Genomic DNA, 25,838 nt, shown 5'->3' on the forward strand with positions numbered 1-25,838 from the left:
TTTAATTTCTCTGATCTCTAGCCAGTTTATTTTTTCACCAATAGTGTCTTTTTTTCTACTAACTATATTTTTTCTAATATTTCAGATGAGATAAAATCGTTCTTATTCATTTGATGTATTGTAAATGGGCTCTTCTTTCTGGAATTACTAATAATGTTAATGTAGTCTTGTGGTGTATACAGCCTTTGTTGATATTTCAACGCCTTTTCGATATCACCGACATCAGAATCGTTCGGCAACTGTGGCCTGATATAAGAAATTTCATGCTTATGCTTTCCAAGGTTGATGAGTTATTAAAAATGTGTTTAAGTAATAAACAAAGTTTTATATTTCGGTTCTGCCCACCGCAGGAGTCTGACCATAGAATTAAATCAGTTTCATCGCGTTCCAAAAAGAGTTCACAGTATTTTTTAATGCAAGATCCTACTTCCTGCGCCCCACGGCCAGCAGTGCCTTCTGTCCAGAGAAAGCAATAGCTTTCAAGCTTCAAAGCTTTCTTTTGCCGCTCGTATTCCCAAATTGTATAGCCATAACTGTCGTTTATAAAACATAATGTTTGTAGGAATTCGTGGAAGCGGTAATGTTTTTTCTAAGTCAAATGAAAATGTCTGTATGTGATCATTTACTTTAGCGCGCTCAAAATCATTGTTCATTAATTTTCTAGCAGTTTCAGCAGCTTTTAAATGCGATTTAAGTTCAGTTTTTTAATTATTATTTACATTGCCAGAATATATTTGAGCACCTAGTTGATCACACTTGTTACAGGTATCTTTTTTTAGTTTTTTTCTTGTAATATTGAAATCTGTATAAAATATTTTTTGTAAGTTGATAGGCTTACCGAATTATTTACCTCTGTTTTATAAAGGTTATACATAGTTTCAATGGTCATATCGGTAGGAAGATGAGACTTATACTTCTGATTTTTTTTATGTGATACACTACTTCTTCTCTTTGAATATCGGAAATTTTAAAATGCTTTTGGTGTTTACCACGATTGTCTTGTACATCAAGAGTTTTAAATTTTTTTAGTGCAGTATTAACCCGTTTTGTTGAAATGTTAAAGGTTCGTACAAACATGTCGCTACAGAGAGAAACGTTTTCTAAATAGTACCTTCTAGTATAATTTCGTTTTGGGCATCCTTCTGTGCGTCTTCTCTTTATTTGCCCTTCCTTAACTGAAGCACAGATTATTCCATTTTGTAAACTATATGTTCCAATCTTCCAAAAATTCTCAAAAAGAGATTTACGTCCATCCTGTCTTACTTTTTCATAGCATTTATCTAAACAGTTGCATCGATAATCTACAAACTCTTTTTTTGCTATGCGATTGCCTCTTTTCGAAATATGAGGTGAGTTAGAGTTTTTCAAAAACTTTCGGGTCTTATCGATTTGTCCAGGGTGCTTTTGTCCTCGACCCTTTCTTGGCCTTCCTTTATTTACCGGAACTGTATTTTGAAGATCTTGCCTCTCACCTAAAAATTCTGAAGAATCCGATGATGAATAAATAAAGTCCGGATCTCTATCATCTTCTATATCAGCTTAAAAATTTTCAAATTCTTCATCTTCTATTAGAGTGAAGGCGCGACGTAGATGGATACTGAAGAAATGAAAAAAATATATAAATATTTACTTGTTTACCAATAAGTAGGTCATATTTATATTGTTTTATTAAAAGTAAAAATCATACTTTTTGTAACGACGCTCTATTTGCATACCTTATTATGTACATAATTATATATTTATTATATTGTAAATACCTGCGTACTTACGTTTATCTGAATATCAGTTGTAGGTAGTTCTGCATTATAAGTTTCTTGGTCATCCTTTGCTAATAAAAAGGGTTCTACACTGAAGCAAGGATCCTAGAAGACAAAGATACAACAAATTATTTATTATGAACACCTAATAAACATGTTTTTCCTTATTAATATGGTATATTGTCACTATACTACAATATTAACCTGATGGTTGATGGTATCTGGCATTACTAAATTATTAGAGCAGCAATTTTCCTGATTTGTTTCGTTACATTTTTCCATGGAAGTATTGGGAAAAGCCTAAAAACAGAGTTATGTTATTTCAAAAAACTTAATTATTCTCTCTATCTTAACCTGTGCTTCAATATTACAAGAAATTATCTGTGAGGTCTCCTCTTCCATTGGTTCAGTGTATAGGTCAGTTACGTCCTAAAACAAATAAATATTTAAAATATATATAATAGAAAGTGAATTCAAAAAATGTATAATCTTAAAAGATGCATTATTTAAAAAAGATCCAAACGACTTTATAACGGATCCAAATGCCACATGCATTAAAATTCCGTTTTTTAAAAAGGAACCAGATACACAGCAGAATTTAAGGTTAAGAATTAAAAATTATGTTAAATTGTTTACTTACCTCCGTATCAGGATGAGTTTCTAACTTCTGCAGCATTTCCAACATTTTTTTCCCCATGGACATATTAATTTCAGTGTATTTTCTTAAAAAATTGAAAAAACAAAATTATTTTCCGGTCCGAGCGTAAACAACACCTGGGTCTTTCTTTCAAAATTACATTTTTAAAAATGCTGATATTAAAGATCGACTTTCCCATTTGTGATTCCATACTTTCTAATTTCAACAGTGCACTGGAACTTTGTTTAAAATATTGCATAATTTTTTTAACTTTATGGATTTCCTCTTGGAGTTCTATTATGGCATTCTGTAACACTAAATTAAGAGTATGTGCAAAACAAGGGAAGAAACGCCAGTTAGTAATCATTATTGCAGTAGTGATATTTGCAGCATTATCTGATATAATGCAGGAAACTTTATTTGTAAGGCCCCATTCATGTACTTGAGACTTCAAAAAGTCTGACAAGTTTATTGCCGTATGTTTCTCGTTGAACAGTATACATCCTAAAAGACAGGAATCAAGCTTATGTTTTCCTTCATAAGTTTTAATCAAATGGGCCGTTAGGGCAATAAAGCTTTGATTATTAATGGAAGTCCATCCGTCTGTCGTTAAACAAACTGCATCTACTTTTGACATTATCTGTAGTAACTCTAGCTTTCTTTCATTATACAGGGTGGCCCATAAGAAAATTCATTTTTAAGAAATTAGGTAAAAAATAACGACAATGTTTTGGTATTGTTTATTGACTGAAATATATAGAGAGTATATGGGAATTTATGTTTTAAAAATTAAATCGTCCAAATGATGATCCACGATGACGGCACTCCTCCAATCGTGTGGGAAAATTTTGAAATACCTTAGTAACTTGTGAGATTAATCCAATTTCCTGTCGGAAATTGTCCTTAAGTTGTAGTTTAGTTTAGTTGTAGGATTATTACAATACACTTTACTCTTAAGGTGTTCCCTTAAGAAAAAATCAGCTGGAGTAAGGTGCGGACTTCGAGGAGGCCATGAAATATCGCCTCTGCGAGAAATCAGTCTTGCGGGAAACATTTATCTTACCACTGCAATACTCAAGCTGAAAGTATGGCAGGTGCGTATTAGCGTGGGGATTCTAAGGCAGTAATTGTTGGAACCCCAATGATTACATTTGCTCTTCTTTTCTATCTTAATATATTCTGCTCTATCTTTTTCAGAGTCAATGCAATATAAACTATTTTCTTCCGTGAAACATTTTATTGGTTTTTGCTCCTCTTTAACTATTATTTCTTCTTTTATAAATATAACTAATTCTCTTTTATAATTGATATATTGATTAGGGAATTCCTCTTCAACTTGGACTGTCATGTCATTAATAACAATGTATATGGTTCCATCAGGTGCGTGATGCACTCTCCTTTTATACTCTTTGACAGAACAAGCCCAGTCCATAATGCAGACATCTCTGAAATGCTTGGTGTGGAATATCCCTTTTTGAGTGATGGTACTCTCTTTAACCCAAGTATTAGTTGTATCTGTTTTACATACTCCAAGGTCTGATCCCCAGCACAAATTTTCACCCACAGCCATGCATTTTCTGCCTATTTTACACATTTTTCTCTCGACCCATTCAATGGATTCGAGAATGTCCGGCAACACATTTTTTTCATCTAAGTAATATGGTTTTACTCCTAAATTGGGTCATGCATTATCGCAAACTTTCTCCTTGTTAGTATCCACACGCTAACTGATTTGGGCGCTGTTCTTTTCGTCAGTGCTTTTATACCTCATCAAGATATTTGATTTGGCTGAATTTAGTTTTAACTTTCAGAACGTTTCCACATCCTATTTTGCAAGATTTTGTAAGTTTGTCAGTGTGGTCAGCCAATGCTAAATAGTTAGCCATGATTATCAAAAGTACAGTATTGGGTTGAGGTTATAGTGGTGCGAGTTTGCAAAGTGGCTGGGGCTAAAAAATTTCTTTACATTGCTATGTAGCTTTCCGAATTCACAGTAATGGCTCGGCCTCGATTATCTTCAATGAAGAAAGGTCCTATAATTCCCCACTTAGCAATTGCAGCCCAAACATTAACTTTCGGAGAATGAAGTGGTTTTTGATGTTTCACGCGCGGATTCTCGGAACTCCAATAACGACAGTTTTATCTATTCACAAATCTATTTAGATGAAAGTGAGCTTCATCGGAGCAGAGCATATTTTCAAAGTCTTGAAAAGTATCCAACATTACATTTGCAAAAGTTATTCTTGCTTCCAGGTCCGAGGCTTTTAATTCTTGGACTAGCTGGATCTTATAAGGGTGTAGTTTCAAATCGAGATGTAACATTCGTTGCAGACTGGTCCTCGAAATCATTAGAGTTGAAGACCGTTTGCGAGTCGACATTGTTGGTGTAGCACGAATAGACTAAGAGCTCATGACCAAAAAACCCATTGTACTTCCTACCGGTTGAAATTTTTTGTGAGATTAGTTTACTAATTTATAAATCAAAATCCGCCGGGCTGGCTGCTCAACAACGCTGGGTATTAATTTTTTTTATTTTCTAAAGTTGTTAATAAAAGAAGACTACTTAACATACTTCCTACCAGTTGAAATTTTCATAGTATGTTATTTAGAGTATTTAGAAAATGAAATCAAAATTACCAGCCCATTTTCACGATTGTAAAGTACTGCCAGCTTATGTTGAAAGTGCGTGGATTCAAGTACAAGTCAACATACTTTCTACCTGCAGTCTTTTTTACAGGACATTAGCAATGTTATAAATATGTTAAATATCTAGAGCCAGCCCGTTTTGACGATTGCATCATATAAAAACGTCAAAAATGTCATTCCTGTAAGTGCGCGCGAGACAGAGTTACGTGGATGCAAGCGCGCGAGAGAGAGCGTATATCGTTCACATGCTGTCTCCCCGCATAATCTTGCTGAAATGAAAAAAATGGAATAGGATTTTTAGTAATAGCTTTTTTTATGAAAAGATTGAAAGTACTGTATTTCTGTTTATTGAAAAAGCAAGATGTTAAATATATAATTTTTACATTATTTACAGTAGTCCATTTTCTACTTTTAATTGAATAATTCAGTTTTCTTCCGAGGATGTCGATTCGTTATCTGAATTACAGTAATCAGATTCCGTTTCCTTAGCTTCAGTATCTGGAAAAAAAAATAAAATGTAAAATACCTGAAAAATGGCAATATTTCTGGCAATGAATGAAATCGTGAAATAATATACCTGACTCATTGTCGGCATTCGTTGCAGGGGGTTCAACTATGGCTCCAAGAACTGATGGAGGGAATTGGTCGCCATCAAACCATTTGAAGCTGAGAAATTCGCCATTTTTCACCCAACCATTGGACTCTGGGGGATAGCATGTTGGATATTTTAAATATGCATTTCGCCATATATTTGCAATAGATTGTGTACGAAGCAGATGTTGATGGAGCTCCGTTGTACATGGTGGTATGCATGATACATCGAAACTTTTCAGCCGTTTCTGGAATGGCTCGTTGACATCCGATGCCTTATAAGTTTCCCAGAATTTCGAGAAGCGACCGACGTTCAGATCAGAGATATACTTCAAATTATACATTTCGCAAACGAATTTTTCCAAAACTTTAAAAAGCTGATTTCTTGTTTGAATCGTATTCATATTTCCCAGTCTGGTAAACTTCAGCTTCCCTGGTAAACTTTGGCATAATGATGGGCCGAGTTGCTCAGTGAGGTCATTGATGTTGATGCGCCGCTTATTATTTCCCATTTCCATCAAAATCCGCAACTGATCAGAAGATAGATGGTCCATGTTTCCCAGCATGATGATAAGAATGTCAGTATCAGAAGATTTAATTACTACATTCTCACAGACTGCTTTGCATACGTGGTATATAATTTTTGTATCTGCTTTCTCCTGCAGTTCACATGATAAGTCTTCATCGATGATTTTCAATACGGAGACACCGTGACTCTCATATGTATAACATACATCGTAATTTAATTTCACAATCGATTGACTAATAAACATTTCCGCTCTTCCCCAATGATCAATGAGAAATCTCACCAGTGAATCTTTAAATTTGCTATTTCTGAGTTCCTTATTAAAATCTTTAGGTCGTGTCTGTTCGGGTCTTTTAATGTTGTAGCCTAAATTACTGATATTTCTTCTCTGTAGGCGTTCATAATCTTTTATAGATGGAGTGAAATATTGATCAAAAATTATTTCGTATCGTTTGGCTAGTGTCTTCTGCATAAATGATATAATTTTTTTTGATAAACTTCCGAATGTATTTGGGATTTCTTTCATACAGTGAAGAAGGAAAAACCCATCGATGATTACAATGTCAAATATTTGCGGTATATTATCGTCTTTATTTGTAAAACTTGAGTAATAGCCGATTTTTCAGTTTTACAAATTACTCCGTCTGAATGACATAATGATAACGGAATAGGTGTTATTGGGTACGACAATACCTTTTCAACGTCGATATTAAAATTCATTGATAATGCCAAAATTCATGCAAATAAATCTCGTTGCATACGTATTTCGTAAATCTTGTTTGCAAACTTTATTTTGCTATTCACTGCATTTGCTGAGAAGTTCTGAATATCGACCCTCGTGATAGCTTTCTCAAATCGTTCTGGGTCTATAAAGCATTGAGAAATAAATTCTTTCCTTAACTGATGGCCTGATTGCTCCACTTTTAATAAATAATTCCCAACCGTCAATGATGCTGCCTTTCCTGTTGTGATGTTGAACAGAAAGTTTCTATCAATGTTACCATCGAAGGGATTCATAAATTTATCAAACGTTTTTATAAAATTTTGCAGTTGCTGAGAATCTCTTTTGATTATATGAGGCTCCAGTTGTGTTATGATGTCTGGACGTTTCTTCATACCAGCAGTCTCGTAAACATGAGAGATGATAGCAGCACGAATAGCATGACTCTTCGCCCAACGTTGCCGGGCAGAAATGGAATTTGTGAAATGAATTATTCCTGTTAATCGTTTTGCCCCATCGGCATTGATCGTCTATTCTAAGGTGATATCAACTGGTTGTCTTAAAAAAGATTTATTGGTCCGTTTTATACCGAAGAAGCCATTTTTCATGGCAACATACAACGATGGGTGCGTTTGCTCAATAATGGTCAAATTATCGATATATCTGACTAGCCAACGTGCATAATTCGGTTGGTTAAATACGAAAAATAAATTCGCTATTTTCGGTAGTATGTATTTGAAAAGTAAGAAGTCTCCAGTCCTAATACTCCGGCTTAGTGTCAGATAATAATGGACGAGATTTATGTATACAGTGTAAAATTGTGGGGTTTTTCCAAATTTTCCACTCGGGCAATCTTGTTGGTATTTGAAGAATTTCGTCAACATCATTGAAACATCGGGGTTTTTTACTATATCAAGGAAACAAATGTCTACGTTCTTATATATGTCGTAGTCCTATTGTGAAATCCGCCTTTTTGCGAAGATACTAGGATCTTCATGAAGCGCCGGCTTATAGTGAATAAAGCGGCTTCCGTGTTTAATTTGTTTTGGTTTGTTCACTTAGTGTGTCCAAGTCTCAGTGTAGGTGCCAAAATGGAACCAAATAATGAATTATTATTCTCAAAACACTACGAGGAGTTTTACAAAAAATTTCCTAGGAAAAAGCCGTATAGTGGGGACAGTGGCGGCTCGTGGGAATTATTAATGGGTGGGCAGATGAAATGAGGAATGAGCAAGTGAGTATGAATGGTGTAAAAAATCCCGCCGCAGGCGTCTCGCCGGAGTCTTTTCTAAAAAATTTTTTAGGTGCCGCTTACACAGTCGAATAATCTTAAAAAACATAAAAAACAAAACATCAAAAAACAAAACGTAAATTCTGAAACTAAAGGACTATTAGCAGATTATATGTAAAATGAAAAAAAAAATAAACTTAAACAAAACTTCTTGAAAATATCAAAAACAAAACATATAAATTCTGAATAACATAACATTTTATTTCATAATAATTATATACATATTATATACAAACCCACCGCGATCTGTATATGGGAAAACTACACATAGGGAAATTTTTCTATGTGTAATTTTCTATATATAGATCGCGGTTATTCGCGGTGGAACACCCTATAAAATATTTAAATATTCAAAACTTTTCGTTTTTAGGGTACCTGTTATATAGTTATATGTTATATATATATATATATTATTAGTTCATATTATATGTTATATATAATCAGTTTGATTCGTCTATTTCTTGTTAACGCGAAGTGATCAATGACCTTTTTATAAAATGTTGAAATTTCAGGATGTTCTTGTAAATATTTTATTAACCCCTTTTCTCTCGTTTGAGTCATGGATTCTTTCTACCGAAGCGGATGTAGTAGGGAGCGACAGTACCAAACATAATAATTTATAGATTTCCGAAACGTCTGTGCAAAAAAAACTGAAGAATATCTGTATATTTTCAAGAAACTCCTAATATATCAGCATCTGAGTACCAAACCGTCAACTCGCTTTGTAATTTTTGTTTATTGAAAAACTCTGGGTAAGATGCAAATAACGAATTAAGCAAATTTTGGGGAAATATAGATTTATAAGAAGGGAATTTAATCTTATCCAATAATTCTAAAAAAACTAGATTTTTGAGATCTTTAAATCGAACATCAATTTGACTGACAACTAAATCTAATATTTCGTTATAAACGCGTTTAAAATATAATTTTGAATCAGTCAGCTCGTCGTAATCTTTTTTTCGTTTCTTTTCTGGTGGCGGCCCTATAGTTACGGATATGTCATTAAAAATTCTCTCAAAGAAAATATCATTTTCCCGATAATTCTTTAAAGTTCCCAGAAGATTTTCACTTCGATTTTTACAGTACGAGATGTCAGATAATCTGCTTTGTAATATATTAAATAACTAACTCCGTCTGTTCAAAAATGAGATTAAAAACATTTAATAAAAATAAAAACGTAAAAATCATTTAAAATCTTTTTAAAGCCGAATTGCCTCATGGTCTTTAGCGAAATTCTGGCTATTGACAATATATTCAAAAACGTCCACCAGTTGATGCCTCTGTTTAATAACCAGCGGCGGCTCGTCAGGGTAGGCAAGGTAAGCGCCGCCTACCTTATAAAATTCACTTGTAAATTTGAAAAAAAATGACCATTATAATTTATATAATATAATCATTCTTCTTAATGTAATATTAAAATATTTGATAAACCTCCTAGTCTAATGTTAATACGCATGCATCTATCGCCACTTTAAGTGAAACCTGAGCTAGTCTAAAGGTAAAAACTTAGTGGAGCGGCGCGTTTTTGATTCAAGATGCAAGCGTCGCTTTCACATGTACATAGTAGAGCGACGAGAACTGCTGCGAAGAGAGCTTCATGTCATGAATTCATTCAGCAAAATGCTGTCTGGCAGTGAAGATGATTACTTGTTGGAAAATAGTGCTCTTAAAGTGTTATGTCTTAAAGGTGTTAGAAGTTATGCTGTTCATCCATTGAACCAAGAACGTCATACATTAGGCGAATACCATGACCTATTTCCACAACTAAAGGAGTACCCTAATAGGTTTTTTCAATACACCAGGATGGAGCACAGTACCTTTGTGTATATTTTCGATCTCATACAACCTGAAATCGTAACAAAATTCACCAATTTCGTCAAGCAGCCTATTGAACCTGAGGAGAAGCTGGTTATAACATTGAGGTAAGAAACTGACTAGATAATAAAAAATTGTAACACATTTTAATGGCTAATATTGAAATAAATATGGGTTACGCAGTACAAAAGATAAAACTAGAGATTGTTTTATAAAAACTTAAGTTCTATCATATGAGTAGTCATAACCACGAGACCACTGATCCAGATCTAGGATGTTATTGTCCTGAGGTGTTGGACTTCTGGAAGAGAAATGCCTGTAGACACAAATAATTGACGAGTGGAACCACAACTACTCGTAGACGGTCTAGAAACGTCCTTTTTGTACGCATATTTCAGCACTACATTTTGAACATCATTTCGAAAAAAAAGTTTATCGGCTCCATTGATTTTTTGTATGTGAGGCAAAAGACTTTGAAAAAACAGCATGTTTTTCATCATCTGGCTTTTCTTCTGCTCGTCTTGTCCGCTTTTCTTCTAACATCGCCATCTTCTTTTCTTCGATCTGTATCAATTTCTTTAAGTCCTGACTTTGTGCCCTCCTCTTATTGAAATTGTTTGGGTGGACAAGACCTTCCTTTGTAATTTTGTCTGTGGTAGTTGATGAACCTGTGACACTGGCATTGCCACCGACGCTCCCCTCATTACTTTTATTTAGATCTTCTGTCACGTTTTCTTCCACAACATTCTCGTCGTTACCAGTTGGCTCTTCAAGAAATGTTTTTTTAGTCTGCTCCTGCCCACTTTCACAGTTTCTCTTTATATTTCCAGATATAGGCCTAGTCTTGAATTGAGACCTCATAAAGTCTAACAACAAAAAATATGGCCAATTAGATTTATACACAGAATCAGAGCTGGATCCCGATCTTTCCTCTTGCATTTTTCTTACTTCCTTCCTGTAATAGTCCCGTAGCGATTTCCACTTGCTTTGAGCTTCTTTAACTGAAAGAAGAGAACCTAAGAACTAAATTTAAACATCATATTAAATATTACTGAAAATTACATAATATGATATTTTGTTGCAGATACTTGGCAACTGGTTCTTCATTCAAAAGTTTATCATTCTCATTTCGTGTTGGAGCTTCTACAGTTAAGTCCTGGTTTCCTCAAAAGCGGTACCGATAAGTTGCGGCCGCAATAATGCGTTGAATGACGACAGATTGCGGTGGAAAAATCAGGGTTATTAATTGCGGCAAATAAATGTGTAAACTCAGAAAGCGTCGCCAGTACCGTTTTGCGTTAAAAACAATCGACATGGACGATCTCGATGTTGCTCTTTTGGTAGTGTTAAATGGAGAGGAATTAGATGAAGAGATACATAAAAGGAGTGAATCTGACCTTTTTAAGAAAATAACTACAGAGGGTGCTTACAAAATTTTGATTTGTCGCCATCTATATACTAACGAAAATAAGTTCAGGGAATATTTTCGTTTGACACCAGTCTTATTTGATTATGTCTTGGGATATATAAAAGATGATCTTTTTTCAAAACCAACAAATCGTGTTCAAAATCCATTGAGTCCTGAGCAAAAATTATGCCTGCTTCTAAGGTATGTATTTCATTAATACTAACTACATCAAACACAAATACAGTAAAGTAAAGTAGCATGTATGTTTTGGTAAATACACATGTTTTGATAAATTTACAAATTTATAAAATACTCTTGGCTGGGCTCCGCCAATACTAAAGTAGCGGATGCTCCTATTGGTGTTACAGAATCATCGGAAACAAATGTACTGTATGATGTTGAGCTACCTGCTGATAATGGTCCACGCCCATAGTCAGCACTTGGCAATGGTGATAGATGTTCTATCTCTGCATTTCCAACTAAATTTCCAATTTGCATTCGAAGCCTAGCCTGAACGATTTTTGGCAGCTTGCTAGTTATTTTTGCTATGGATGCAAAGAATAAATCATTTTCATCCTGCTTTTCCATTTTGTTTTGATCTTGCCTTTCAGCTATTTGTCTTAATATCTTCAAACGTTCATCAGCAGGTGTGTATGTAGTTGAACATTTACGTTTAGTAACTTTTGGAGTTTTCTCAGTTTCAGCTCAATTTTCTGGAATATCTAAAATATTGCTACTAGTGTCGTCTACAGTAAGTAATTCAGACTGTTGTTGCTCTATGTTGTTGCTCTCTTTACTGCAATGAGCCGTGCTATTTTTTACACTCTCCTGAGATTCAGAATTTTCTATGTTGCTGAGAGTGCTGAAAATATAATAAAGTTTGTATTATCAGCAAAATAAGGTAACATAAATTTACCTTCTCTTGCCTGAAGAGATACTATCTAAAAATGACAGCTGCTCAGATCTTTTCTTTGCTGCTTCCCCAGGCGAACCCGTGCTAGGTTTGCCTCGTCTCTTTATGTAATAATCTCTTACATATCCCCATCTCTTGCTGCAGTCATTATCTATAAATATAAAAATAAAAATAAAGAGGCAAGTGTTCTAAATTACTACATGTTATTTTTTTAGGTTTTTGGCTACAGGAGAATCATTTCGATCATTGGCGTTTCAGTTTAGAATATGCCATTCGTGGATTAGTGTAATAATAAGGCAGGTTGCTGAATCCATTGTTGCAAGAATGCTTACTTTGGTAATGCCACAACCAACAGAGGAAATGTTCAAAACCATCTCTACGAAATTTAGATCTCTTTGGGATTTTCCGAACTGTGTTGGAGCAATTGATGGTAAGCACATTCGGATAAAGGCTCCAAAAAATAGTGGATCTACTTTCTTCAACTACAAGGACTTTCATTCTGTAGTGATGTTGGCACTTGTAGATGCAGATAATAAATTTGTTGCAGTAGACATAGGATCGTACGGCAGAGAAGGAGATGCAGGTAAAATGCAAACAAGGAATATAATTTATAATTTTTCTAATAAAATAAATTTTATTTTAGGCATATATTTAAAAAGTAGAGTTGGAAAAAAAATTCTGAAAAAAGAATTTAATATTCCACCGCCACAACAATTGCCTGGCATGAATATGCTGGTGCCCCATGTTATTCTCGGCGATGAGGCATTTGCTCTTCATGAGCATCTCATTAAACCATATCCACGAAATCAATCAGTAATTCAGTAATCAGTATATCAATCAGTTCTGATAAAACTAAAGCAATCTATAATTACCGACTTTCCCGAGCTCGCAGGACAACTGAAAATACCTTTGGCATTCCTCGTGCATTTTTTCGGATATTTTTTCAGCCAATTGCTACGCGTCCGGAAACCACGGATAAACAATGTGTGCCTGTATTTTATATAATCTTCTGCGAGAAGCAAATATTCTTCCGACAGTGACTAATAGGACAGAGAAATACTCACTTCCTACAGAAAATTTACTTCCACTAATTCACAACAACATACGCGGGGCAAATATACCAGTTCAAATTCGTGAGACATTTAAAACGTATTTTAATGGACCCGGTGCTGTAGCATGGCAGGAACAGCATTACCGAGAAAACTAAATCAATCACAACAATGTAATATATTAAAAATATATATATTTTTTTTTTATGGTAATGAGAAGTTGTATTATTGTATTACCCGTTATTTGTAGTATATGGGCTATTTCCGTCCATAAACTCTGTTTTAATTGGGTTTTTCTGTAATCTTTACATTGAACATTATATAAACATTCATGATTTCTAACAAAATCTATCAATATTTCATCCTGCTCACTTGTCCATTCATGGTGTTTTATACCAGAACACATTACGCTAAAAAAAACACCATTATATAACGTTAACTTTGTAATATAAAACATAAATACCTATTTTATCAGTTTTATAATAAAAAAATAAACGAAATCACAACAAGTCACCACATCAACACAGTAATAAATCGTCAACGAACTGTTTCTCGCCGCAATGGCTGCCGCATTCATTATGCCGGTACAGTCATATTGCGTTGCGGCGACCACCAACGCATCCTTAAAAACCATTGCTAATGATGTGCATAGTACAGTTTTCTATGACGTCATTCAACGCATTATTGCGGTCGCAATTTATCGGTACCGCTTTTGAGGAAACCAGGGCTTTAGCAGGATAGTGAAAGAAACCGTTAATGTTCTATGGAATGTTTTGCAACCCCTACATATGCAACATCCTTCAAAAGAAATCTTTGCTCAGACAAGCAAGGAATTCAGTCACTTGTGGAATTTTCCAAATTGCATGGGATGCATCGATGGAAAGCATGTAAGAATTTCGTGCCCACCACATTCAGGCACGATGTTTTACAATTACAAAAAGTTCTACTCCATTGTTTTGCTAGGAGTTTGTGATGCAAAATATAGATTTCTTGTAATAGATGTTGGTGGGTTTGGCAAGCAAAGTGATGGAGCCACTTTTGCTTCCTGTGACTTTTACCACATGATAAAAAACAATCAAGTTGATATTCCGGATGATGCTTGTTTGCCTGGAACTAATTTTACGACGCCATTGGTATTTCTCGCAGATGAAGCCTTTCCCTTATCTGTGCGTGTTCTGACACCTCACAACGTAGAGAATCTCAATGATGAAAAAATGGTCTTCAATAAAAGGCACTCGGGATCGAAAAAGTATAGAGTGTACGTTTGGAATCATGTTCTCTAAATGGAGACTTTTGTTTAAAAGTATTGAAACTGATCATCAAACTGTAGACATAATAGTAAAATGTATGTGTGTTCTTCAAAACACTATCATAGATAAGGAGGGATTTGAGAGGCATTTAACAGAGGTTCAAACAGTTGAACCCAAGAACATTGAAGTACCAATAGGACGACGTCGAAGAGGACGCCAATCAAGTGATGCTCTTTTGGTGCGGGACACATTCACACGATATTTTAATGAGAATATGATTCATTTCTCAAGAGACTAAAGAAACATTCATTAAAAAAACGGTTCGTTGTGTAAACAATCAGAAAAACGTTTTTGGAAAACCTATAAAACAAATTTAAACATTTTTTCTTTTGTAAAGTTACCTTTAGGTCAACAATTTATTTATTTTTTGTATATAAATAATAAATATTTAGAAGTATTACATTAGTAGAAAATTGTTTATTGCCCTACCTAGTATACACAAACGTACCTGTACAATTATTTTCTTCACCTACTTCTTTCCATAGTTTGTCCAATGTATAACGATTGTGATGGTCATTCAGCTGCTGATTCCATATAGGTTCTCGATTCCGTATTGACAGAATAAACAACTCCACGTTCATGTTGTTTAAACTATTATAAAAACTAGAACAAAAAACAACAAACACGCCGTACCACCTGCAATGGAAGCCCCAAATCAACTGGAGCAGCGCTTCAAAGAAATCGTTGGTGATTTCACGAGCGATGAGTCAAGATTTATGTCGATGCATGCAGCACTGCTCGCCGCCTCACTATGTGCGCATGAACTTGATTGTATGGAAGATTTTAAAACGCGCCGCTTGACTCTTGACTCGCCGCTCCACTATGTTTCTACCCTAAAGCGACTGGCCTCATAAAATCAAATAAATACGATATATATGGGAAGGCGATATTTCCAACCGCCTGTATTTAATGGTCTCTACGGCGGCAATCTCCTATACAAAACTTACAGCGGCCGACGTGAAACAAAATTATTCTATGCGACAAAAAGTGCACTGTTAGGCGGACAATTCGGGCGCCTTCGACCGTCTTCGTCGAAGCGCTCGTTCGTCGATCAATAAAGGGGAAAGGGCTGGTGATTTTAGAGTACGATTGTACTAAATCTAGCACAAGTGGAAAAAAATTTAGCACGCAGTACAGATTCTGTTTTCTTACTTAAATGTAAAAAATATTAAAATGTACATTCTTCATGGCAGTCTAGGTTTTTTGCTGTAAAATTTTCAAGCAATGACTACGATTTTTATAACGTATTTAATTTTTAGTACAATTGGGTGAGTTTCAGTATGATAATTAAATCACGGATGAGATGAGCCCTCGTTCAATGGAAAATCAATGGTGGGACGGGATTTTGTGCTCTGTGGCGTCTTTGTTGCACTTATTTAAAACTACATAGGAGCAATAAAGATGGTGCTGGTACTAATTAATACTAATAATATGATGGGAGGAAAATAATTCCAGATTTTTCTTGGCGGGGTTTTGTTTTTATTCATTAACGGTTTGTGGCTGGTTTCTTCCGTTTCTTCCTTTTCTTGCTTTGAACGATTTTTCTGCTGTCGTACGTCGTATGGTTGCTTCTCCATTGAATTTTGAATTTGGTTTATATTAGATAAGTATAAGTATATTAGAATAATAATTGTGCTATTAAAGTTTGTAGAGGTAGTAGAGGTACCTATTAAGGGGTTGTATATTTTTGAGTAGAAAGTAGGTAATTTTTGTAGAAGTAGAGGTGCATACCTAACCTAGTTGTTTGATCCTTCTACTATTTTTTTTAGAATGGCCAATAATCTCGCCGAAACCCCTGTGCATGATGTAATTTGTTCTTTACAAGAAACTCATTTTCCCGCCTAACTGAAAATGATCGTAGGGAAATAATTTCTATTGGGCGACCAATATACACCCCCCCTTTCAATTTTAAAACCTGACAAAAAGCAAGGCCAAGCATTCTCGCGATCCTTTAAGACCCAGTGGTTCGAAACCCATCAATGGTTATGTGGTAGTTATTTTAAACAAAGTTTGTTTTGTTGGCCTTGTATACTTTTCGGAGGTAATAGAAATAATGTTTGGGTGTCTCAGGGTTTTTGCGATTTAAAAAATCTGTCAGCTAGCATAAAAAAACATGAATCGTCAAAGGAGCATATGAGTAGCTACCTTAGTCTAAAGCGCTTGCAAAAAAATAGTAGCACTATACAGGATGCATTAAAAATACAGTCTTCTTTGTTTTTAAAATCCTATATCTTACATCCTATCACGAGGATGTAAGAAAAAATAGAAATTGATTGAGCTATTTGATTGATGTCACTTGTCATCTTGCAAAACAAGAACTATCTTTTAGAGGCCACGATGAAAAATCTGATTCTTTTAACACTGACAATTTTCGTGAAACATTTAACTTGTTAATTAAACGTGACATCGAAATGCAAAACCATTTAAAAAAAATAGGCAATAATTTTTCTGGTTTGTCTAAGACTATCCAAAACGATATAATAGGTTGTATCTCTGAATATCTTTTGGAGACAATACATAAAGCAATAAAAGAATCATTATTTTTTTCTGTACAAGCTGATGACACTACTGACATTTTAGAAAAATCACAATGCGCTATTTCGGTCAGATATGTAAACCAATCTGGTGACATTAAAGAGAGATTTTTGGGATTTTTTTATGTAAGTCAAGATAGAACGGCAGACGCGATGTACGAATTAATTGTTTCTGTTTTAAGTCCTTTTGATTATAAGAAAAATTTAGTTGGTCAATGTTATGATGGCGCTAGCGTAATGGCTGGTTCGTTAAATGGTTTGCAAAAAAAAATTAAAGACGATGCTCCATTAGCTTTATTTACACATTGCAGTGCGCACCGATTTAACTTAGTTCTACAGAATGGAGCAAAAACTATTAAAAAATGCCGAACTTTTTTTGCGAGCGTAACTTCAATTCCCGGCTTCTTCCATCAATCTGCAAAGCGAACATTTATTTTGGACTCTATAGTTGGAAAAAGGATACCGACTGCTGTAGATACCAGATGGGCTTCACGTTCAAAAATCGTTCATCTTTTAGATTCAAAATGGAATGACTTAAAAAAAGTTTTTCAAACAATTATTGACGATCAATCATTATCCGAGTCAATTAAGGGGGCAAAGGGATATCTTAGATTTATGAAAGGTTTAGAATTTTCTTTTTTAACCGCGGCTTACAAAAATGTATTTGATATTACGGATCCACTATTTAGTATTTTGCAAAAAAAGTCTTTAGATATAGCTTATTGTCAAAAACAGGTATTTTTAACAAAAGATCGTCTACAGTCCTTGCGGAATGAATTAACCTTCGAACAATTTTTTGAAGAAGCAAAAATTAGAATTTCAGGCGATATGATAGATAGCGTGGATAATCCTACACCATCAAAAAGAATAAAATTATCAAAGGGGATGAAGTCTTCTTTGCGAATTTTATTTTATGAGATTATTGATAATATTTCGACGCAAATAGATGTTCGGTTTGCAGATCTTTTGCAGTTAACTTATTTTGCATTGGTTGATTCTTATAAGTTCTAAGAGTATGAGAAAAATTTTCCAACTTTTTTAGTTACAAGTGTCACCAACCTTTATAAAAATATTTTTGACAAACAGCAACTAATTAATGAGTTAAGTGTAATTTTTCACGATGAAGAACTAACAACATTAAATGTAGTCGTTGTAGTCGCCTACATTCAATGTAGTCGCATGTTGAGTCGTTTTAAAAACATTTTATAGATAATGGTCTTAAAGAAATATTTCTCCAAGCTTTTACACTTTTTACGCTTATTGCTACAATACCAATCACAAGTACATCAGTTGAAAGGATATTTTTCATGCCTTAAACGCATAAAAACATATTCCCGAAATAAAATAGGTAATGAGCGCTTATCATCACTTGCTTTAATTTCCATCGAAAAGGAACTCTTTTGCTCTTTACAGGGATCTGATAATTTTACAGATTTAATAATAAGTAGGTTTGCACTTTTAAAGGAAAGAAGAATAAACCTTATTTATAAAAATTAGTTGTTTTACAACTAAAATAAAAAACTAAAAAAAAAAAACAAAAAAAAAATCAAAAATTAAAAACAAAATCTATGTTAAGTATAAGAATATTATGATATCTTTTAGTTATATAGTATTTAACTTTAATCTTTTTTAGAAATAGTATTAAAAAGAAGAAAACTACATAAGCTCAAAGGTGCATAATTAAATAACCATGCATTTTTGGTAAGTAAGTAAAAAAGATCTATGTTAATAAAAATTAATTTATTTGTATTTGTTTATAATATAGAAGAATATTTACTGCATCTTTGCATCTTATAGTAGGTATCTGTCAATAACAGTAGGTAGTGTATATATCTAAGGATTTAGTGAAATTAAATGAAATATGGATATAACACAAAAATTACGATCATAATTTAAATTCATACAACTTTGTAAAGGTGTGTTTCATTTTGCTTTTTTTTTGTTTCCGCATTTTTTTTATTGAAATCTAAATTTAAAAAAAAAAATATTTTTAGGTAATTTTTCTTAAAACATTTCGAAAACGTTATTTTTTTCTTAATTTTAGTAAATTATTAATGACAAGTGGCCGTGGCACCACAATTTTTTTTTTTAAATCCCGAAAAAGCGGCGGGAGGGGGAGCTCGGGCTACTCGGTGTGCGCACTGTTATAATAATATGTCGCCTATCTTAGATTACAGGGCGCGAGCCGCCACTGTTAATAACAGTATCGATAATTCGCGATTTAAAATTCCACCTCATTTCCGAACTTCCTGGCACACGCTTAGACCCAATTTCATCTAAAACTCTGGGACGCTTCGTAGATTTCGAAAAAAAAGTTGATATACCCGTAAGATTTGCAAAGAAGATCCGGCATTCTTTTACTTTAGTAGCGGAATCTTGTAAAATTAAATTCATTCTGTGAGCGTAGCCAGCGCACAAATATTGCTAGAGGTGCTATATCTTTATTTTTTTTCTGTTTAACCATTTAATTCTTCTGACATAACGGATGCTCCATCATACGTTTGACCTATTAATTTTTTTGCAATATCGAACTCCTGATATTTATTTATTAACAAATTAAACAGATCATCAGCTTTGCGTTCTGCACTTACATCTTACATCATAGAAGCCCATAAAGCGTTCTACTACTTGATCATTTCTTACAAATCGAAATGTGACTGACAATTGTGATAAACACGTGATATCTGTAGATTCATCGATCTGCCAAGAAAAACAAGATGAATCTTTTATTTCAGCAGAAATAACATCACGAACGACTGAATTAATACTATCGATTAAATCGTTCTGAATGGTTTTCGACAAACCGCTAAAAACGGAAGATTCATCTAAAAATTCTTTAAAATTGTTGTCAAATTTAGATAGTAAATAAGCCAGTTCTTTGAAGTTGCCCCGATTTAATGAATCTTGAGATTCGTCATGACCCCTAAATGCCTGCTCTTGCGTTGCTAAGTAAATTATCAAATCAATTAGTCTTTGTAATACGTCGCGATTTTTCTTTACTAACTCGTTGTGTTTCAATATATTCTCGCGATATGCTGAATTTATAGCGCACTGTATGCTATAATTATTTTTTCTAAATAATTTAAATTTAAGTGATGAAAAAGTATGGTCTTCGAATTGGCAGTGCTTTTGCAAGGATACACCTAAATGCTTTAAATCATTATATCCCGTCGAATTTCACGGACTTTGCGCTTTTTCCGCAAAAAGTAAACAATTCCAACAAAATGGTTTATTTCTTGTCTCGCTACCCGTCAACCATTCGTATTTATAGAACCAAGAGGTATTAAATGATCTATTCCTTGTTTTATAGTTCATAATTAAATTTTTAATACCCGGCCGCGGCATTAATTTGTGAACAAATAATTTATCATCTAAATTAAGGAAATGAAATTTACACTTCAGCAAAAAATCAACCAAATCCACTTTATTACTTACGGCGACCCGAACAGAACTTGGCTGCGGCTGAACACTTACACTTGCACTTAAATCTGCCATTATAGTTTAATAATAATTATTCTAATTTACATACCTACAAAAAAAAAACTACTCGAAACCGCGAAAATGTCTTTAGGCAAGGTTTAAAGTTTCAACGACGCTCACTCTTCCCGTCAAATGGCCCAAATGCTGAAAGCCGAATACGACCGATGGGCTAGCCCGCGGAGCCGAGATCACGAGGTGAAATTTGAATTTACCGCGTTAAGGGCTCCATACACGTTTTTTTCGGGCAGTTTTCACATCTTTAACCGATGGTTGAAAACGTTGAAACGTTGGAAAAGCAGATTCAGATTATGGTTTAAAAAAAACTGAAAATAATACTGCTTTATATGATCAAAATAATGGGAAAAATATGAATGATATTTTATCAGAATTACTCTTAATATTACCAGTCAAGAACACACAGTTTGCGATGATATCCTTATACCCGAAGAACCGGATATTCCAATGAGAAGCGAAATTGGTGAATTGCAGAGTTCTGATTTATGTGTAGAATGTCAAGAGCTAATTTATAATGCGCCAGCAATTGTATGTGAAATGTGTAATTTTACTGTAAATTTTTCATGCGCGATAAATAAAACGATGTGTAATATATGTAATAATTCGAAAACAATCGAGGCGTAACAGTTATCAGCATTTGCAGGTCAAAAGCGCCAGGCTGATCAAATGGCAGCTGCGACAAAAAAAATGTTACCTAATGTTGATGTGGGGAATGCGTCCTTATTAACATTGATAAAGTTGATCGCAGTCCAGGGGATCCTCAAAACCTTATTACTGTCGTAACGGACATTAAAAATGGAGTGTATCAGGTTGACACTGTCAGAGGTATTATTAAATCGTGGTTAAATAGACCAGATATAAAAAAAGCAACAGCTGGGCTTATTACTTTGGATCAAATAAATAAAAATAAGTTTATATCAGTAAGGGAGGCAGTATCTTTAGAATCTCTTTTTAAAGGACAAGGTTACGTTAAATGTTCATGCCAACCATCTAAAACTCAATGTAAAAGCAAAAGATGTCAGTGCTTTAAAGCAAATATGCAATGTAATTCACGGTGTCACAAAAGTGGTCCATGTGCGAATAAATAAGTAAATTTTGTTTACACTTCATGTTTTACTATATTTTAGTATTATTTTGTTATTTTTTTTAAATAAATATTTTTGTTATAAATACACGCACGTATCTGTATCAGATTAAATAAAGCTTAATTCCAGACGGATCACCTTATTACATTAATATTTGGGCTAATTGTAATAATATATCTCATTTTTCATATTCAGCCGGCTCTTCGTGAAGTGGCGTCTATTTAAGTTAGTCTGATTGGGAAACAAGCGAAATTACACTATATGGGGGAAAAGGCCCGGCTGATTGTGTAAAATGATCATTTTTCACTATCAGCCGGCACTTCATGAAGGTCCTAGGATCTTCGCAAAAAGGCGGATTTCACAATAGGACTACGACATATACATTTAAAGCGCAACGTACTTCATCACAATTATTGATAGCTTCGTGCTTCACAAATGCTTCGAACATAAGGCACTCCAAGCCCAGAGCCATCATTGGGTGTATTCTTTTACACCTATTGAAATGTTTTCCGATTAGAAAACTATTTACCGAACCACCGGCAATAATTCCACTCTCAACGGCAACGTCCGTGAGACCGCAATCGGTAATGTATTTGCCTATGGCTTTAAAATAAGCGAGCATGATGTGAAAGGCACCTAGATGGATAAATAATCAAATCGTGGTTTTTCGGTGGGTTGGATCTGCATTGCTACTTTAGCTATAGCTAAATCGTAGGTGACATCAATATGAGGTTGTTGAAATTCAGCTGCTATTTTTTGACTGCGGATCATTGTTTCCACAACAACGGAGATATCAGTTGGCGATACATTGATTGGTGAGAGATAGACAATTTTTTGTTTGGTATCATTAATGTCTTCAGAATATCGGCTGTTGAATCCTACCTACATAGGGGCATCTGGAAAATTCAAAGCGTGTGACAAAACCCAAAGGGCATCTAATTGTTGTACTGTCTGTAGACTAGATGAACTTATTGTACATTGGTTATCACCAGATGTTTGTAATATGTTAGTGAGTTTCGGCTTCTTCGTATATGGTGTCAATTCTGTACTGACTACATCAAATTTGCGTCTTCTTTTAGATAATTTTTCGGCAGTAGTATCACGTTGACATTCACCATAGTCATAGCTATCATCAAATACAGAATTTTGATATATGATACCAACTGTATCATGCAGGGTATCTTTCCCAGTGGTAGTTTCGACAAACCTGTCGAAATTATCAAATGCAACTTCAGTATTTAAGTTTGGTACTAAAGTGATACCTTCCGGGCATTCTTGAGTTCTCCCTATCCAAGAAAATGTAGCTTCTGTTTCCAGTTCTTCGAGAACATGATAGCTGCAACAGTGACCATATTTGTTGAAAATATCAATGACTTTACGGCTACTGGTCAAACTTTTCTTAGCCATTTCCAATGTAATATGCTTTCCAGGCTTAATATTCCCATTGGTTACAGCGTAAATTGTATCAGCCGAAATTGAATGTACTTTTCTGTACAAATCTTAAGTATTTTTACGTCGATTTCGGGCACCGCTTAATAATGTGACATAAAAATTCAGCAGATCACTTTGTATCGTACATTCTCGTGTCATCAAGTCTTTCAATTTTACATTCATTGGTAAAGGCTTCTTTTCTATTAAAAATTCTTTTTCGTAAAATGAATGCCGCCCTTTGAAGAATTTCTTCTTCCTCTAATAACAAAAAAAGGCCATCATCTATTGTCCTGTTTTTCGGTAAAATGATATTTTTATTCTGGAAAGCTGCAACTTTAATTTCATCACCGAATTTTTCGAGCATTTTATTGAGCATGTGGTGAAGGTTGCATCAACTATCATAATTGTGGCCTTCGGCTTCAGACAATTTTTTCATGATATCATTGTAAATTTCACCCAAAGATATTAAAAAGTAACAATTGCCACGAACAATAATATTGTCTTGGACGAACTGCTTAAATTCATCATCAGCTTTTTTATGTAATTCTCGATTTATGTGGAACTTTGTTTGATGTCGGACTTACATTGGATTTTAATTTATCAAAATAGTTAACACGGCAGAGTTTATGATAGCAAAGAGACGGAGGCTCCGGAGATTCGAGTGTCTTCAAAATTTCAGTTTCTTTATATCAGTATTTTTATACGAGTCTGAATATTCTGCAAAGGCTTCCACGAGTACCTGGCGTCCTTTGTGAGTTTTGATTTTTTTTTTTACAAAATATACAAATATCCAGGCTCACACTTAACTCTGTCTCTGATATTTGTTCACCTGAAGGATCCAATGTATCAGATGCACATTCTTGAGGTGTTTCTTCTGTTTCGTGTGCAGATGAAGTACTTGGTGTTGGTTCATCTGTGAAAATATATTTAAATACAAAAAAAAATACAAATCTTATAAACTGCTGGTCAAATGAAACGCATTTTAATTTCGCTCACCGTGTATGAAAAATAAAAAGTCAAAAATTGCCTAAAAAAATGCATTTGCGTTTCATTTGACCAGCAGTTTAGTATTATAGTCTCATTTCAATTTTGCATATTTTCATTACCTGTTTGTACTGAAACTACTTCCGATGATGTAGACGTTCTTCTTTCATAATATTTTTTCATAACCGCGAGAAAGATTTTGTGGCATTTCACATGATAGCTGCCATCACATTCTGACACGGGTAAAGCGACGTCGTTATATTTTAAATTAAACTGTTTGCGAGCAGCTAACACATTCAGACACTTTTGTAACGTCTGTACAGTAAAAGGCACCACTTTATCGCCTGTACGATTGTCGCCACAAAAAACGCATGGGAATGAACGTTCCATTTTTAAATAACAGCAAAATAATCTATAAAAATAATCTAGTCTTCACTGGCCAACACTGTGGAAAGAACTAACCGTACACGTGACCCCTTATTTTAGATCGAGATACCCTTCCTCCGAAGAACCGTCCTCGAAAGACCGTCCCTATTGCAGGCAGATGGTCACTGATGAATCACCATTCAAAAATGCTAGAGAAAACGTAGAAGTAGCGCGTGCGAGAGAGACAGCATATGAACGACGCTCGTGGATACGCTCTCTCTCGCGCGCTCGCATCCACGTAAGTTTGTCTCGCTCGCACTTACAGGAATGACATTTTTGACGTTTTTATATGATGCAATCGTCAAAACGGGCTGGCTCTAGATATTTAAAATATTTATAACATTGCTAATATAAAAAAGACTGCCGGTAGAAAGTATGTTGACTTGTACTTGAATCCACGCACTTTCAACATAAGCTGGCAGTACTTTACAATCGTGAAAATGGGCTGGTAATTTTGATTTCATTTTCTAAATACTCTAAATTGCTAACTATAAATAACTAAACTACTCTAAAACTCTGTATTGAACCAGTTCTCTCAAATCTTCTAACCCACTGCTTAATTAGATTTGAACTGGGAGCCTCATTAATGTCATGCAGTCTAAAATGTCGACGGAAAATTCGACGGACAACTACGTACGCATGATTATTCTCATAACACGCCCGAACGCAAAAAGCACGCTGCTCTCCCGTGTACTGCGGCATCGTTACTAAAGTCCCAAATATGAGCTATTTGCCACAGAACACAAATATAGAGAAATGCGTGTTGCCTAATAAACAGACAGAAATTCTGTTGACAGCTATATTGACGTTGTTGACAAAGACGGGGGGGACCATCTTGGGTGGCATATGGCGGGAAATTTAAGCATGATTTATTGGTTGATATTTAAATTTAAAGTAATTTGCAGAATTACAGAAGTTGATGCGTTAACTGATGAGTGATGAGAGATATATTTAAATAGAATTTTATTTTAAAATTAACAATACGCTTATCAGTTTGTGTTTCAATGTGAATATTTTATTAAAAACAATTTTAATAAAATACCCACATTTTATTAAAATGTTACCATACCCATTTTTAATGAAAAAAAAAGTTTTATTTTATATTTAAGGTTGGAAAAAAATAAATATTGCTTATTAGACATCCCTCATCACTTTATTCAAGAATTAACACATCAACTAAAATACTGTTTGATTGAAATTTAATTCTCAAGATATTGTT

General features: G+C 34.4%; 1 protein-coding gene across 1 annotated transcript; it reads left to right on the forward strand.

Annotated features, from left to right (window-relative positions):
• The first annotated feature begins 11,092 nt into the window (after positions 1–11,092).
• On the forward strand, positions 11,093–13,598 carry LOC126748731 (putative nuclease HARBI1). The gene is made up of 2 exons (XM_050458134.1): positions 11,093–12,888; positions 12,949–13,598. Exons 1-2 carry the CDS (start codon positions 12,630–12,632, stop codon positions 13,128–13,130), a joined length of 441 nt encoding a protein of 146 aa, XP_050314091.1. The 5' UTR covers positions 11,093–12,629; the 3' UTR covers positions 13,131–13,598.
• The last annotated feature ends 12,240 nt before the right edge of the window (positions 13,599–25,838 follow it).

This window comes from Anthonomus grandis, chromosome 22, assembly GCF_022605725.1.
Source record: "Anthonomus grandis grandis chromosome 22, icAntGran1.3, whole genome shotgun sequence".
In the NCBI taxonomy this organism is placed as follows: domain Eukaryota; kingdom Metazoa; phylum Arthropoda; class Insecta; order Coleoptera; family Curculionidae; genus Anthonomus; species Anthonomus grandis.

Excerpts from the sequence above, each read along its gene's own strand:
- LOC126748731 (XM_050458134.1), top strand. The coding sequence starts at position 12,630 with ATGCTTACTTTGGTAATGCCACAACCAACAGAGGAAATGTTCAAAACC. Across the intron at positions 12,889-12,948 it reads CGGCAGAGAAGGAGATGCAG|GCATATATTTAAAAAGTAGA; the intron begins GTAAAATGCAAA and ends ATTTTATTTTAG.